The sequence below is a fragment of the Rhinolophus sinicus genome, chromosome 17 (assembly GCF_057876585.1).
Source record: "Rhinolophus sinicus isolate RSI-liver-muscle chromosome 17, RSI-T2T, whole genome shotgun sequence".
Taxonomy (NCBI): domain Eukaryota; kingdom Metazoa; phylum Chordata; class Mammalia; order Chiroptera; family Rhinolophidae; genus Rhinolophus; species Rhinolophus sinicus.
In genome coordinates this window covers 38,817,132-38,834,636 of record NC_142517.1, presented here as the reverse complement: position 1 = coordinate 38,834,636, position 17,505 = coordinate 38,817,132, and the positions used below count along the sequence as shown (strand labels likewise).

General features: G+C 39.7%; 1 protein-coding gene across 2 annotated transcripts in view; it reads right to left on the bottom strand.

The window, feature by feature from the left end:
• FNDC3B (fibronectin type III domain containing 3B) overlaps positions 1–17,505 on the bottom strand; it is a 320,977-nt gene that overhangs the window by 43,791 nt on the left and 259,681 nt on the right. For both annotated transcript variants that reach the window (XM_019735100.3, XM_019735095.3), the window contains exons 12-21: positions 15,892–16,016; positions 14,513–14,687; positions 12,571–12,657; positions 11,261–11,399; positions 9,298–9,369; positions 7,203–7,321; positions 5,336–5,441; positions 4,250–4,422; positions 2,015–2,128; positions 1,537–1,686 (exon numbers count right to left, since the gene is read on the bottom strand). In XM_019735100.3, the coding sequence (XP_019590659.3) occupies positions 1,537–1,686; positions 2,015–2,128; positions 4,250–4,422; positions 5,336–5,441; positions 7,203–7,321; positions 9,298–9,369; positions 11,261–11,399; positions 12,571–12,657; positions 14,513–14,687; positions 15,892–16,016 (1,260 nt within the window). The remainder of the gene's footprint in view (positions 1–1,536; positions 1,687–2,014; positions 2,129–4,249; positions 4,423–5,335; positions 5,442–7,202; positions 7,322–9,297; positions 9,370–11,260; positions 11,400–12,570; positions 12,658–14,512; positions 14,688–15,891; positions 16,017–17,505) is intronic.

The window sequence follows — 17,505 nt, the reverse complement described above, 5'->3', positions numbered from 1 at the left end:
TGAAAATAATTCATATTTGGCTCACAGGTACCAAGAAATCAATGGCTGAGGAGACACTTTTCCAGCAGTACTTCTTTAGCATAGTAATGGCGGCTTTGAAAATACTATCCCCTTCACAGAGTCTGACTCATTTTAAGACAAAGAATTATAGACATTTGAAACTGTTTTCTACTTCTACTTGTCAAAACAGGGAGGCAGGCTCTATTTTTACCAATGCAGCTTTTAAAATGCAGTTTGGGGAAGTCAGTGCTAAGTGACAACATATACCCCAAAAGAAAAAGAGCAAGAACATTTTAAGGAGAGAGCAAAACTCGAAAAGCCTAAGTTCTTTCCTGTGGTGGCAGACAGTTCTTTATTTATATCCTGCCTGATTCCAAAAACAGGAGAGTGGCATATAATTTAACCTCTTCCCCATGACTCAGCATCTCTATTATAAAGATCAGATAACGTGCTGTGACCCTGACTCATTGACAAAGGGTTAATTATGTCCTAGGTGCGCCTTTCAAGAAGGAAGTGTATAATAAAAAGAGTTTATTCAGAAATGGTTACGATAAAGTAGGCTTCAGAATTTAACAGAGAAGCTTCAATTGATCTGGAAAATTAACTTATGAAGGGAATGTTTTCTCCAAAGAGGCCGAGACACTAATGTCGCTGGACTTGTAATAAGCAATTCAATCTGACTTAAATCAGGTGAAAACCTAAATCTGGCATCTTTGCTTCTTTGTCTATTTAAATCCAATGTGTGTGACGCCAGAATTGTTCTTCAAGGTCAAGAATCACATCTCACTAATCTTTGTATCTCTCCTCTGGATCGTCCCCGGTCATGCTTTGATTCTGGCACAGTCGCGTTCAAGAAACGTTACTGAACAAAAGGAAAGAAATGGACGAAGAACCCTGTTTCTCAGGACAATAAAAAGGAGAAAAAATGATTTACCCAAGCCAATAAAGCAAAAGTAAACCCACAACTGTTGTCACTCTCAGGGTTGGGCTAGAAGCCAATTATTCCTGATGTTATTGTATTTGGACTCCCAAGTGGAAGCTTACAGATAACCAGCCTCATTAACCGTCACTGAGAAGTGGGAGGTGGGTCCTGTAATCTAATGCAGACTAGTCCAAATTAATGTTTCTTCCTGGGTCCACTTAACGGCGGGCATATAAACTTTGTCTTTTGCCAGTGCTTTGTAAGTGGCTTTCCCACTGCAAGGTGCATCTCAGAGGAATTCAGACAGAAAGAATCTTCCCTAAGCAGCTGTGACACCTTTGCCTTGGAGTCAGTCATTTATTTAGTGAATTGATAAACAAGCAAGATGCAAGGGTGGTGAGAAAAGAACCTGGTTTTGTTCTTGTATTTCAGGGCCTGCTCCAGAAGCAGAAATTAACTGGAAAATACCATAGCAATTAAATTTATTTTTCTTTAGAAGACTCTTTTCCCACATTCTCTCTCTTAGTGGCATCCATCATGAGCCTTTGAGTGAGTTTGCCCAAGAGTCTTCCATGGGACACCAGAGTTTGTAAGTCTGAGTAATGCCAACCTACCTGCAGTCTGCAGCAATACTGGGCAGCAGGCAACAGAGCCCTGATTTCAAAGCCGGTGTCGGTCCCATGATAAATGAGTTCTAAGGACTCTTCATCTTCTCCCCATTCCAACCTGTACTCTGAGATGTCAGCACCGGAGCTTTCAGGACTCTGGAAAACACAAATTCGGGTAGTTAATTTCATTGAGAAGAAAATACTCTGATGTTTGTGTTCAACCAACCAAACTGGAAAAGAGAACACCATGCCCCAGGAAATTCCAAATAGATTAAAAAAAGAAAATGCATGAAAGAGATACTCAATTTTGACCAGTGGTAAAAATTTCCACAACTCTGAATGCTATAAGCCAGTGCCAAGGGGGATTAATGTGTAAAAATCACCCATCTGTGAATTTTGGCTTTGTAGGTTCCTCCTGACTTGCACTGAGTGGCAGATAAAGTAGAAGGAACAGAAATCAATGCAGAACATGTGCCTGACTTACCTCCCAGCTCACTAGGACACATCCATCAGGTGTAAAAGAAATACAAGGTGCTTTGCATTGTCCAGGAGGTCCTGCAGCAGTGGTAATTTCTGAGACATCAGAATAGGGGCCATACTGAAAGAGAAGAACACGCACATCCTCGTATGTATGTGCACACACACACACACACACACGTGTATGTGACCGTGCATATACAAGCTTGTAACCAATAAGGGCTAGGCTAACACTATCGTCAATGCAACAGATTCAAAACTATTACCTAGTGGCATTTTCACTTTCAAATGAATGTGTGTTAGGTTTTCTTCCTACACAATTTCCCTGAGTGGTAAATGTCTACTATATATGTATATTCTTTTTATTCAAATGGATTAGAAAGCTGGTTTACTAAAACATTTTTCCTGTACTGTGACATCAGAAAACAAAATTACGCTGATTCTTAACACAACAGGCATTCTGTTTTAACATTTTGCATAGGACATCAAAGAACACTAAGTCAGATGTACACTGCAGTTTAATTTTTCATACATAAAAATACACTGAAAATTGTTGATTATCAAATTCCGAGTATTTCTTCTAGTTATTGCAAGTTGACATTTTGAAAATTAATGCTCCTGTTAACGTGTTCTCAGCATGTCCCACCATCTCAACTTTCTGAAGGTTTATACTGCACTCCTGTTTTCTTTACATTATTACCATCAGTGACCACACCACTGAGGCCCAATTGCACCTGGAGACTGAAAACATTTCGAGAGAATCATAATTCCAGGCTAATGAAGTACATGACTATGTTTTTCAAAATGGGAAAAAAACATTAAAAAAACAAAACAGAAAAAAAACCTCTCACATTTTTCCAACACAACTTGTAAATATGCTGGATGGGGGTGGGAGGTTGGGATGGGAGAGAAACTCTCTGAAATGAAACTCTCTGAAGGTGGCTAAAAGTCAAATAAATGGTTAACTTCCAACATAAGAGGAATAAACCAAGACTAAAGCTAGTTCTTTACATCATAGTTAAAGTGAGACAAAGTAAAACTCAAATCAGCACAGTTACATCATTTTATAGCGGAGATCCCTTGAAAAGCTGATGGGGGAAAAGGCCGAAACAAAAGAATGATGGAGTTTCTGCAGCATCTGCGGCCGTCACCATCCATCCTCTTTGTATTTATATAAGTTCGGAGGCATAGGCCTCCTATCTTCTCATCAATACATTTTTACTGTTTACTTTCATGTTGTTGATTTTTGGTAATGTAGATAGTTGTGTTGTGTCTGAAATGCCTTCCTAATGGGGAATGAGAAGAAATCCAGCTCCCGCTAAAAGCTGGCAACCCTACTTCAGGCCAGATGTTTTCAGTCAGTGGTGGCTAACATGAAATGGACTAAAACACATTTCACTTCTGAAAGACTTTAACAAGTCTACCGAGAATGAGAGAAAGGTCACTGTCAACATCGTGTCATTGTTAGTTTCGCTTTCTTATTTTAAAATTTTTCATCAATTAATTACATATATTTATTTGCATGGAATTTATCTATACAAATCACTAGCACTTTGCAAGGACATGAGCAGCAGTCTGCTTTATTGATACCCTTCTGCCTTCTTTTATGTTTCTGCCCATCTGTGACACACCAAAAAGCCCTACAGTTTCTGGGTCACCTTGTTCTCATTACGAATCTCTCCCAAATCCACAGCACTCTGCAATTTAAAATAACAATAACAGCAGCAACAACTAACACCTTTGTGGCTATCACACAGACACATACTTTCACTTGCTGATAACCCACCATGACAACTATCATGGAGCAGTAGAAGGGTCAGAGAGCTCTAGTCTTCACTTGAAATACAACAAAAATAAGGTGGCCTCACCAGCCATTATCCCACTTCAGGTTTAAAAACTGATCTAAGACATTACTGGGTAATTTAGACAATATGAGAAAAGAATATTATTGTAGTCCTAATTTCCTGTAGCTGATAAAAGAGTCAATGAGTGAATAGGAAATTATTTTGAAAACCACCAAAACTATCTACAGGGTGACGTTCTTATTAATCTTGAACACTTTCTTAACAGAATGATATGAGGAAATAAGAAACAAAATTTCCAATGCTGGAAACATAAAATCACAATATATCAATTCAGAAAGAAGATTTTATATGCATTCTTTAATGGCTGTCAAGGTCAGCCAGAGACTGCTGAGGATTTTCAGGAGGGTGGAAAGGAAGTGTTAGAAGCTTATACTCACCCCTCCATCGTTCAGAGCCCTCACTCTGAAACGATACACAGTTCCGGGAAGCAGGTTGCCCACAGTGCACTGGAGCTCTGGCCCGTGGTACACTTCTGAGGCTACATCCTCGGGTTCTGTCATCTCCACACTGTACTCCGAGACCTCACAGCCACTTTCTGAGGCAGGGACATCTAGGAGTGGAGAATGTTTGTCAGCACATCATGTTTGTGTTTCCCGATGACAAAAATCACAGCTGATTTTCCACAAGGTTGCTAAACACCATGTAGGTGGCCCCTCCTCTGTATCTTTCTTATAAAAGAACCCACACCCCACCCCCAAAAAGAAAGGAGATACAAAAGAAGTTTCTGAATGATGTTACCCATACTTTCCAAAGCAAGAACATTTAAGTACATTTAATCATGTTAATGATTTAAAAACAATAGAACCACTAAGGCAAATTTCTTTACAATCTAAGACAAGGGAAGGGAAGAAACTGAGGAAAATCTCTAACTTGAAACCAAAGGTCAGGATAAATCAAGATAAATGACCCAGAGTTGGCACAGTATTTTATTATATTTCAGACACAGCGGTGGGGGGAAAAGTCTGACAGAGTTCTGCAGGTTTACATTTGCAATTTTACATGCTGTGAACTGCTGACACAAGAAATGCTAACACCGCTGGAATCAACGCTGTAAAGCACCGTGACCCACACAGGACAAAGCAGCAAAGGCGAGGGGGAATTAGATGTGACCTCACAAACCATTTTCTCGGTTTAATCTCTAAACTGAGCACAACTTTTATGAGTCAAGTTGAAAATTTCCTGAAAAAGACTTGCTGCTCTGGCACATTTTCTAGAAAAGTGCCCTCCAGAGGGTAGGGACTGAGCCACGTGTGTGGCACTGCCAGGAAAGGGAGGGAGAGCAACAGCGAGTGGGAGAACACAAACCCCAGCCAACGTACACGAAAAAGAACACGGCCATTTTCAACAGGAAAAACAACGGTTTTCAGAAGGAAAACTTCCAACTTAATTACAAAGCATTACGTCTTTCACTCCATCTCCAATGGTCCAAAACTGTCCATGTCAATGGGAAGATGTGCACTTACCCCACTCTAAGTGGACTTCTTTGTGCCTTGGTCTACCCAGGACCCTCGGTGGCCGACACGCACCTGGCGCAATGCTTAGTGTGCGGACAGGGAGACTCTCGGAGCACTGTGGGAGAAACACCAGAGAGAACCAGCTCAGTTATGGGAATTGGTTAGACCTCTACATACCAGACTGATTCTACCGCGTAACTGTAAATGCTACCAAAAGGGGGTTACACATTGCATGTGCACACGATTTCTTATGCAATGAGGTAGAGGTGTGTGTGTGTGTGTAAGTGTGGACATATACTGCAACGGCACTGGTAAAAATGATTGTATCTGAACTCAGACTTGTAGACATGAGTGTTCTGTATCCCAAGCACACAGTTACTTTCCTTTACACCAAAATTAGACCCTTCATGAGGACAGAAGAGGACACAAAACAACAGCTGGATGAAAATTTTAAATGGTATCATAAATAGCCAACCATCCACATACAGAGCAGAAAAAGCAAATAAAGTCAATATTAATCAACCGAGTCTGACATTAACCAGCAGGTTCAATTAATGCTAAAATAAGCAGGCCTTCTTTTTGCAGGAACTGGTTGTATAAAGCTGGTGGTTTGGAAGTTGAACCCCTTTTGGAGTCAGGAGACAACCAGGCAGAGCGATGCAGCGCCACTGAACTTATTCTCCTCGAGGAGAGGTGCTACAGAGACGTGCTCTGTGCTCTGAGTAGCACTGTCTGTGTCGCCGCGAGCAGCGCCTCACACACAAGAGGTATCGCTGACATTCTGTGGCGTTGGTGTGGATATACCCCACCCTGGGAGGCGCTCCAGAGAGCTCTGGCCTGCATACGGATGGTCAACTGGTCCTCCTGTCCACAAGGAGTCTATCCGTATGGGCAGTGCAAACACCACAGTACCACTATCTTTGGAGGTGGGGCGTGGAATAAACATAAGATAATGCTGGACGTGGCCTGACTGGCAAAATTAGGCACCGAATGGCAGGTATTTGTTTGAAAAGTCAACTCACCACAGAGTTACGAGCCAGCATATCTCTCAATCTCTCTTGCTCAATATTATGGTTTCAAATGCTAATGTTAAACATCTATATGATGAAAATGTCTTCTTGCTATCTTGGCCCTCACTCACATTCTGAACGTAAGTTAAAGTCATTTAGGTAACACTATCTCACTTCTAGAGCACTTCTTGTGTATTTACGAGGTTATTTTGAGCCTCTGAGAAAACTGTGTGGTTCAGACCAAGGCTCTTAACATGTTAACTGGCTGATGTAAGGTCACATAAATAGAAAACAAGAAACCGGCTCCTTCTCACAGATGTGCAAGTTGGGCACTTCACAACTGCAGGAGGTACCGGTACCACTCAGCTCAGTCAACATAAATGCAGATGGCTTTTACAATGACTTCCCAGCAGATGGCAGTAAACTAACTTGGGGAAAGTGTGTCTCAAAGTTGCCAGATGTGGTAACAGCAGAGCTGTGCAGGAAAGCCTATCGTTTTTACTCTAAATGTTATGCTTTTCTATCCTGCAGTAACTGAAGTTCCTCTCATTTAGCTAATACAGATTCCAGACAACACTCATGTTCAAACGTCATGTATGATCACACCAAAGTCTTCTAATAAAATAACAAGGGACAAATGTACCTGAAAATACCACAATGCAGTTGAGAATCATTCTGGGTCTACCTCTATCTTTTATGTCCTCTAAAGCACAATTCAAAAACTGCTAGTTTTCATTTCCTGGTGTATACCATGGCAAGTTGCATTATCGTGATTCATTTTTAAACAGCAGTGTTACTCTAATGTTATAGATAGGTTGTCTGAATTTGACCAAAGATGTTTACTTTTATACCAAAATAAAACCAACCTGACTGTGTCCACCAGTACTGATGCAGCATGCTCGGAGTTTGTACAAAGTGCCTGGTTTCAAGTGGGCGAAAGTGTATTCTGTAGCTGATCCACTGTAGGCTACTTCCCACTGACTAGCTGTTAAAACAAGACAGACTGGAGTATGAGTTTATGCCTTTTGTAAAAGCGCAATAGTATCAACCACTGATTTAAAAAAGCTCTAAGTGGCTTCCATGAAAACCAGCATCTCCTGTTCTTTAATAGCCAAAGGGCTCTCTTTCCATTTCCTGTACAAAGTTAAATATTAAAATAACATGGAGTCATTTTTAATACTTAGTACTGCTGGCTAGACTACTTAATGTCACCATTATTACATTTTCTGACTCTGAGGCTAGGATGCTAGAAACCACACAAAATCTGTAGTTGGCATAGGGAGAATATTGAAACGAGACAGAGGACAGAGTCGGGCAATGGTGAAATGGTTCTAGTATGAGGAGGCCTCCGGGGCCAGCCGGGCATGGGGACGCTGCTCATCCATGAGGTTTCAGGTCAGCCTTGGGCACTGTTGAAGAGGCTCTTCCTACTATTTTCTGCCTGGAGGTTGCCGTGAGTAAAACCCTCCCATTACTGAGTCCTTTGGGTAAAGGCCTTCTGTCTTCATGGAGCCCCATGTAAATGACAGAAGTGCCTGGGAATGTAACAGATTAAAGACGAAATACTCGGTGTGTGACCCAGTTATCTGACCACTTCTTGGGATTAAAGAAAGTACACTGGGCCACTGGAGGGGTCTGGGTGCCGGAGGAAACTGATGCCACCAGGGGATAAGCAAGTAGGCTGCTTCAACCCACTGGTTACCTCACAAATCTGGGCTGCTAGGATGTTTCTTCCTCCTGTTTTGCTCTCACTAATACTATGCTTCCAGTTGACTATTTTACAAAAGACTTTTACTCCATGAAGTTATTTTAGGGCAAATATTTTTACCTATTCCATAATATTTTACTAAAGTAACTTCCACAAATTCCCTCAGCTGCTTATGACTTAGATGTACAATTAAGTTACATGTACTAGGGCCATGGGAGAAAGGATTTATTATAGACAGTCATCCTGACATTAATGAATAGAAAGCCATGAAAATTCAAAATATACTTAGGTTTTCACAGTGAGCCACTACACAAACATGCCTTCTCTCCTGGGTAGGTTTTCTAATGCAGTAAAAACCTATGTTTTATGTTAAGAACAGCTGTGCCCATCTCAAGCATTCTCATGTTTTTAGCTTAAAAAAGACCCGATTGACAAGAAAAACAAAATATCACAGGTGGTTATTGTGGTACAAAATAAAAGGCAAGCCACACACCTGCACTGCTAATTTGTAGTTACTGTTAACTCTTTCTTTACCACATGTATGTATCATTTTATATTAAGTTAATGATTACAGGGATTATTAAAATAGTGAGATAAGTCATTTTAAAAATTCTGATGACTACATTTTTTTCTGTTAAAGCCTAACGAATTTTATTAGAAAGATCTAAGAATTTTTGAAAAGGCATTATTTAAGAAATTTGATATCCAACACGTGTCCTACTTTAATCCACAATATGGCAAGTAATGAATAAATAATCTGACTCACAACTCACAACAAAGATGGAAACATTTTCTAAACTTGTTGTAAAAGTGTGACGCTTGTCACTGGCCCATATAAATACATTTTGTTTGTCAACACTGTTCATGTGAATTTGTAGATGACCAAACATTTGCTACCTCCACCTTATCCTTTCTGCTGATTGCTTTTGACATTCTCTTTGCTTACAAGGATTTCCAGAAAAAGTGTGCCAAGAGAGGGGAAGAAAAACTTAATCATTCTATTAATTAGGACCTCTGGTTTAAAGAAATAACAGAAAATTTAAAAACACAGTAAAAATGTACATTGCAAGCACACTCTGTCCCTGATGCTGTATTTGAAAAGAGAAAAACTGTCATTACGGGATGAAGGTTTGTTTATTGTGACAGCTCTATCATTAGAATTAATGATTGCCCACTATTACGATACAGATGTTTATCATATTAGAAAATAGGCTTGCTACTGGATTTGAATAAACAATTTCCAAAAACTTTACCTTCAGAATTTCCATCAGTAATCTCCAGCAAGTATTTGAGTATTTCTGAACCACCATTGTCCTTTGGAGGATCTAGAAAATAAGCAAATGTCATATTAATTATAAAAAGGTATTGATTTTTATTGGTAAATATCACTGGAACACATGAAATCATATAATATTATACTATCTGCATTCTGGATTTAACCAAAAGGCATAATAATATAGTATTTCACCCAATTCCTTTGTTGAAAAACAAAAGAAACAAACAGAAACACCAAAAAAACCTCAACACTATCAAATTATTCAAAGTTCTTAGAGCCTGAAATGTCAGTTAGCATTTATTTACTGAAACATGAGTAAAAGCTCAAAATATAAATTGATTTTTCTAACAGTTATATTAATAAATTTGCTTTGAGAATTCTGAAACCTGGTCTTTAATATTTAGTGATTTTTTTCTATATAAGATGAAATATTTATATATTCTTTTTTAAATTTCACTTATATCATCACTAACCAGATTCTTTTGATGGATGGTGAATGAAGGAAACAGAAATGCAAAATTTATTGACAAAATAAATAAAACATCAGAATGCAACACATCTGTTTCATCACAGTTTGCTACTAAGCGAACGCTACATCCCCAGTGAAACACAAAACACTGGAGTTGTGGATCAAAGAGAACATGCATGAAAGAGGGTCTGAGGAGGAGGTTCCAGCTAATGACCAGAGCCCTGCGGCATGCTGGGGATTTAGTCACCGGTAACTCTTTGCCGGCAGGAGTTTTCTGAGCAGAAAAATATCTTGGTTTATAATTTTGCAAGACTTTGCAGAATTTACCTCTATTATCAGTGAGCCACCTCTGTTATTTTATGTATACCCTCAGATGACTCATGTAGATTTAGGAACTTCCCCTCTCCGTTCACCTGGTATTTCCATTAATGTATATATACTTCAGTAAGATATTTAAAACAATAATTATAAAGTTAAACATTATAGCATATGGCTAATGAAAGTAAATATTCAGTGTTAAGAGAACTTTCTAGGCTTTTTCTGAGAAAAAAGCTTTACAATCTGGCAAAAAGCACATCTAGATTGCATACTTTCTCTTAATCATATCCATCTTCCAGAGAAATACATATCCTAATAGTTCTGTCTCAAAATTAGGTAACTTGAAACAGTTATGTTTCTCAGTGGTTGGTGTCTCCAATAATTATTTAACAGTGTTTTAAATTCCCTTTACCTTACTTGGCTGCCAGGTAAAATCTTATTTTGAATTTCTACTTTTATTTTTGCTTTTTGGGTAGCTAATATTATTATATGATATTAGTGATGATTGTATACATAACAGTTTTACATATAATCACCGATGTTTACCAACATTCTAATGGCATTCACTTCATTGAAATAATACACGTGGCAGAGTGAGACACAATATCCTTCTATCAGATACCTCCAAGCACCATATGCTGAACTTCAGTATGAAACATTTCTCAAGTTCAAGACTTCTGGTTATACACAAACAATAACAAAAACTAAAGTGTTTCTAATTCATTTTAATTTAAACAGTCTGTATGCCAAAATTTACTTAGGATGACGTACCTAAATTTTAAAATTTATTTTCAATATTAACCTTATGAGTCAATTTTCTTAGATTAAATATGACTACTTTCCTTATGGGCAAGCGATTGAAGAATGAAATATACATTCAGAGATTATTACCTTCAAATCAACAACACGTTAAAAATATAGGAGGAAAACCATGTAATACAGGAAAATCATAAAATGAGATGGTCTTAAAATTGTCCATTTTATCTACATGTAGAATTCTCTGGATGTTTCTCTGATGTATATTCCAAATGTATAAAACCCCCGCAAATAATACTGTTCTTTTATTTTTTATTTTGGTTTGTCATTACTGAATTTAATACATTTTAAAAATGTGTCAAAAAAAAAAAAAAGAAGCAACAGTAGCAAAACATACCCCATTTGACACTAAAGCCATGAGACGTAACTGGTCCTTTAATGAGGGGTCTTGTAGGAGGTCCAGGCCTGTCAGGACTTGTTGTACACACCAAAACTTCACTCGGACAACTTTTCCCTTCCATATTAGAAGCAGTCAGCTGTAACACAACCGAGAAAACATTAACATGCTATAGATATTAGGTATTAAATCAATGTTGACTTTTTAACACGGCAAGATCAAGGCATCCATCAACTCACACAGGCAGACACACATACACACTTTATCTCGAATTACTGATTTATGCGTTTCTTTATGAAGTGTTTATTTTCTGTATTGTTGGCTATTAACAATTAAGAAAAAAATAAAGTGGGTTTTAGCTAAGGACATTTTTACCCTTTCAAGACATAAAACAAAACCAGTATATTACCACCATGCTCTTACTGTTTTGTGAAAGGAAAACATGTAAGGGGAGAGAGCAGATAAAAAGAACCTCATTCATTTAAGAGTAGGATAACGCCACCTTGTGGAGAAAGGCTAGCAGTACCGCTGTGTTCTAATAGCCAGGGTAGAATAACAAGGGTTTTAAAAAAAATACTGAAAAACTATCATTTTCCTCAAAAAGTCACCAACTCCACTTGATAATTTGACAGCTGTTCATGGAGTGACTACTACACGCCAAGTAACACCATCTGGCCCCCAAATCAGAGCCGGGAGGGTGGACCTTCTTTCCCCAGATGCACGCCGTCCCATTGGAAAACACAGGGCTGTGCACAGGATCAGAAGCAGTGCTGCAGCACACTGATTTTTCTCTCTTAATGATTGCCACGCACTGCTTTTGGCTACACCATAAAGTCTACGGTGACATTAATGGTGGTTGTTAATGACCAAAGCAAAGCCTAAGTGGGGAGGGAGTGGTAACCAGAGAAAAGTAAAAACGGCCAAGGGGAAAAAAAAATGGGTACAAGAGCAAAGGAACATGGAGAGTAAAAGAGAAATCTGATTAAAAGGAGAACCATCAGAGAGAAAGGTGTGAAATGCAGATGAAGGACAGGTGAACTAGGCGTTTGGTTTGGGTCTTCCCAGGCGAGGCCATCGGGCCATGCTGTAATACAATTTATTACAGCACATTACGGCAGTTTTCTCTCTCAAAAGTGGATTTTAAAATTAAAGAATGGTGTGCATTTTATAAATGTTACTTTACAAATGTAAATGCATTGAACTTAAAAATAATTTTTTTAACCTGCCGAGTCAATCTGAAACAGCAAATGGGTGAAACATACAACAGCTTCTTTTTAAAAGCAGTTCTGGTACCCAAATGGCTGACTCACCCTGAATTTATACTGTGTGCTTCTTTTGAGATTTTTCACAGTACAGGTTAAATCCTCTCCAGTGTATTTTGGGTGGAAAAGGTTATCCTGAAAAGGCAAAGCCAGAAAGAAATATCAGTACCACAAAGTCTGGGCATTAAATACCTTTGTATGCAGGGTTTCTATATTGCCTCTTTCCATCATCACCAGTGGCCAGAGGTCTGGCAGCTACTGCAAAAAAGAGTGTCAGAAGCCCATGGTGCTGAAGATAGCACACTAGCTTTCAATAAGAATTAAACTCGATTACACTGTAACTTCTCCTGGGTCTGTTCAACCTTACAGTGAAGCTAATACTAACTTAAATGAGAACAATGCTCTCTGAGAGAATGTAAATTTGCTTTGGAATAGACGCCACCATATGCTTTTCTCAAGAGCAAACTTTTCCTGATTATTCAGTAAGCATTTTAAACAAAGAACTTAACCAGCCAGTTGTACTATATGTGACAAAGCAGTATATACTTATAAAAAATTGTATATAATACTGTCATGACAAAAGCCTCTTGCATGGAGGTCTTCACTGTCAAGCTGCAATGTGCTCTGCAATAAACTGGGGCTGAGATTTCTGACCAACAGTGTCCTCTTCTGGCCAAGGGAGGAAGGGCAGCTTGGATAGGGAAGGCATGATCCTCTAAGAGGATAAATGTCCACTAAAAGCTGAATGTACAGAATTCATTCAGTAGTATTCCCATCCATCCATCCATCCATCCATCCATCCAACATCCAATATTACCGAGCACCTTCTATGTATCAAGCTCTCTTTTCTACACCCCACGGGTCCAACACTGCCTGAGAACCAGGTCTTACCCAAAGAAATTTACATGCCAGTTGGAGAAAGTGATTAAAAATAAATAAATAAAACCACCGATGGGTAAATACGAAGCATGTCATATGGTGTTAAGTGCTATGACACAAAAATTAAGCTAGGTAAAAGGATAGGATTGCGGACCTAGTAAGGGGCTGCTTTCTGTAGCTGTGCAGGTTAAATAAAGCAGCCAATGTGGCTTTTTAAATTAAATACAATGAAAAATTCAGTTCATTGGGCCCACAGCCATATTTCAAGTGCTCAATAGTCTTGTGTGATTAGGTGCCACAATGTGTATTGGACAGCACAAACAACAGAACATTTCCATCATCGCGGAAAGTTTGATCAGACAGGGCTGTTTTCGTGTGGTCAGGGAGAGGCGCTCCAAAGAGGTGACCTGTGAGAAAAGACCTGAAGGAAACAAGGGAAGAGAGTCAAAAAAACATGAAAATCCAGGTGCAAGGCTTAGAAACTGCAAAGGCCCTGAGGCCAGGGAATGCCGGGTCTGTTCAGGAGACTCCAGGGGCAGGAACAGAGGCAGCAAAGACTCAAATACCGTAGGACCTCGTAGGCAATGTAAGAGCTCAGGCTTCTACTGTGGGAGAGAGGAAGGCACCGAGGTGGGAAGGGTGAGCAGAGCACTAACATGATCATGTTTTATCCAACAGGACCACTCAGGCTCTGTGTGGAGAACAGACTCTAGTGTAATAAGGGTGAAGGCAGGGGAAATAATTAAGACACCCTCACGATAATCCAGGGGCAAGATGATGGTGGCTTGTGAAAGGGTAGTCGCTAGGGAGATGCTGAGAAGTAGGGCGATTTCTGAATAATTTCTGCAGGAAGATGTAAAAGGATTCGCTGACTATTTATACAGGGGGTCAAGGATGACTCCAACAGTTTCTGGTTCCCCAAATGACAAGTTTGGGATGGCATTTAGTGAGATGGGAAAGACTGGGAAGGACAAGTGATTGCTGCTGGCAGTGGTTGAAATGAAGAGTTTGGTTTTGAATTTATGTAGTGAATCTAATATGCTGTCTTGTAGTTATGGCAATACTGATTTATACAGGAGACACGCAAGAGTATAAAACCAGCAAAACTTACATTTTCATCCTCCTGGATTTCCAAGGTGTAGGTGACCACTTCCTCAGGGGAACAGCCTTCTGGTTTATTCCACTGCAACGTGACCCATGTGACCCCAGCTCGAACAAGTCTTGGGGCAGAGGGCATCTGAGGAATGTTTCCTAATGTGTAGCATACCACCTCTTGGCTATAACCACTGTGGAGGAATAAATGCAGTGAGGCATATGTTTAGGAGCACGTGAGTAGCCTCAGCGTTTTAAAACAGGAAGAATAACCCTGCCTACTGCCCAGCTTGCTTGGGTTGGAAAGTCTGGGGCCTGACAGGTTCAGATAGTCTCTACAATCTTCGATTTGCAATGCCCGCCTTTAGTCTGCTACTAAAAAAAGCATATGACATCACAGGACAATATATTTAAGAATTTATTTTACCCCAAAGACCCAGCATAAAGCTAAACATAGTGCAATGTTTACCAAGTTATGAGCCACAGCTACTAAGGAGCCTTCATATAAATGTAAGCACAAAGGATGTCTGTCAATGAAATAAACATTTTACAAATATGTATAGTGCAATTCTTCAAAAGTTTGGGGGAGCTTCCAATCATTTACAAATCCTTGAATCATAGAAGCCTTTAACATCATGACTTTTTCAACCAGTGGACTCTCAAAATACAATGGCTACCATGAGTGGGGAGGGAGAGCTGTAAAACCTTACAATGCTAAGAATTTTTTAGGACAGAAGAACAGTTGGGAACCAATGAATGATGTGCTGAACCTTTAAGAAGATTTCAATAAGCAGTGATAAAAGAAAAAAAATGTTCCCCTTAATCAAGAGTTACCCAGAAGTGCAACTGAAATACGGTCTTTTCAAAGCATCTTTAATCCACTGACGCTTCACTGTACACCTGATCTTGTCTTTCTCTTGCGACCCCCAAGCTATGGAGTCCTAGACAGCTCAGATTTCCTCCAATCCTGGGAGTAGCTGCCCTCAGCTTGACAACCATGGCTGGCCCAGCACCCCCTTCTTTGTATCAGGAAATACTCACATATAATTGAAAAGGGCAACAGAAAAAGTAGTTTGCTAAGGTGATGAAAGAAAAAGGCACGTAATCTGAGAAAATAAAGCTCCAAGAGGGAATCCTTTCAAAGTCTCACTGTCACCACCTTCATCTTGGTTCTCAGGGACCCTTGGTGGAGTCTCTGCATTACAGCTTGCAACACTGCAGAGAGGCCACATGGCAGCACATGTCCCCTCAGAGGGGGCACCCTACCCTCTGATTAAGATTCCCTTGGAAAATCTCAAATTGGTTCAGTGTGGAGGCAGCAGGCGTCCTCTCACCTTCCAGCAACATGAGAGAAAAACTCAGAATCGCCACACAACTGAGAACAAGGAACCATCATACCTGGTGCCGATGTCATTCCGAGCAGCCAGCCTGAACGTGTAGCCCATGGCCGGACAAAGCTTTGTCAACTTGCAGTGCTTCTGGCTCCCAAAGAAGCACTGTCTGAAACCACTGTTTCTTTTTCCCTAAAAGAAAAGTGAAACAATGCACATAATTTTTTTTTAATAACCATTAAAAAATGAAGGGGCATTCTGAATAATTGTTTAATTTCCCAGTTTGGAACAAAACCAAGAGAAGGAAAGCTTCTAGGGAAGTGTTCTGTTGCATGTAACAGTGCTCTACAATGATGACATGTCATCTGTAACGTACTAAATAATATTCTGTAACTGAGACAAGTAATGCACTGAACCTGTGGTATTGCTAAAGTGGTTTCGGTTAACAAAATAAAAAAGGTCCTCTCAGGCACAAGGCAAAGCACAATTTCTAAGATCCTCCTCACTTGGGCTGATCAAACTGCCTAATCTAATCAACTGAGAATAAGTCTGCAGCCAGAGGGAAGCTAACTCTGGAAATGCACAGCGTTTTCCAAGCACCTGAGGGCCATTCCACGCGGCTTAGCGTGCCACAGAAAGCCCTTCCGAGCCTTGTCTCTCCTCTCCTGCCTTGCAGCAGCCACCAATCCCCACATATGTACATTCCAGCGATGGTGAGCTGTTTGTTCACTGATCCCTAAATATTGGTCACATGCCTTTGAATCATCTTGTCCCCATCTGCTTCCCTCATAACAGTGCTCGGGATAGTCTGGGAGCTCAATCAATGCTTGCAGAGTTGAAATGAATGTCTGATAAGCACTTGGAACATCGGTTGAATTCATTTATATGCATTACAGCTACTCTTAAGTGTCTTATGAGACTGGAAATATATTTTTAATGCCTTCCTAGCCTTATATGATGCTTCAAATTCCTTGAAGTAATAAGTAAACACTCTGGTGGGTTCTCTTAATAGACCTATGAGTGAGAAAAAACTTAACTGTGCTGTGCCACGCTCAAGGCATGAAATACTCTCATCAGCAGTTTGCCAGAACGAATATTTCATATCCATAATCCAAAGTATTTTATCTATTTTCATGCAAAGAAAACCACATGCTAACACTGAATGTATCCTAGCATTCTCATCAGATGGTTGTGCCCAGGGCCCTGAGAAGTGTGTTTGAAGTTCTCGATTTATTTTATAAAGAAAGAAGAAAGCACATTTTTTTCTCCTAAGCAAAATTGAACATTTCCTTCCTTTAAGCAGGCCTCCAAACGCTAACCACTAAAACACGTTCCAGGTGAAGTTTAATTAAAACTAAAAGAAACACACAACTAGCCTGAAGCATCACTAGGGTGAACAGATGAAAAACAATCATGCCACTTTCATCCTCTAACCCTTCCCCACCTTCTCCTCCCAAGCAAGGTGGTGCCCTTTGCAGGAAGGGAATGGAAGTGCTAATAGTATTTAAGATTCAAAGATCATTTTATCAAGGGTTCAGGGTAATTCAGGTGCAAATAGCAAAGCATAACATTTCTCAGCTGCTACTGGAGTGGAGTCATTATGCCCTTCTGCTTACTTTAACCTTGAGTATTAAGGGTGCTGCAGACAATTTATTCATAGAAAAGCCATTTATACATACAT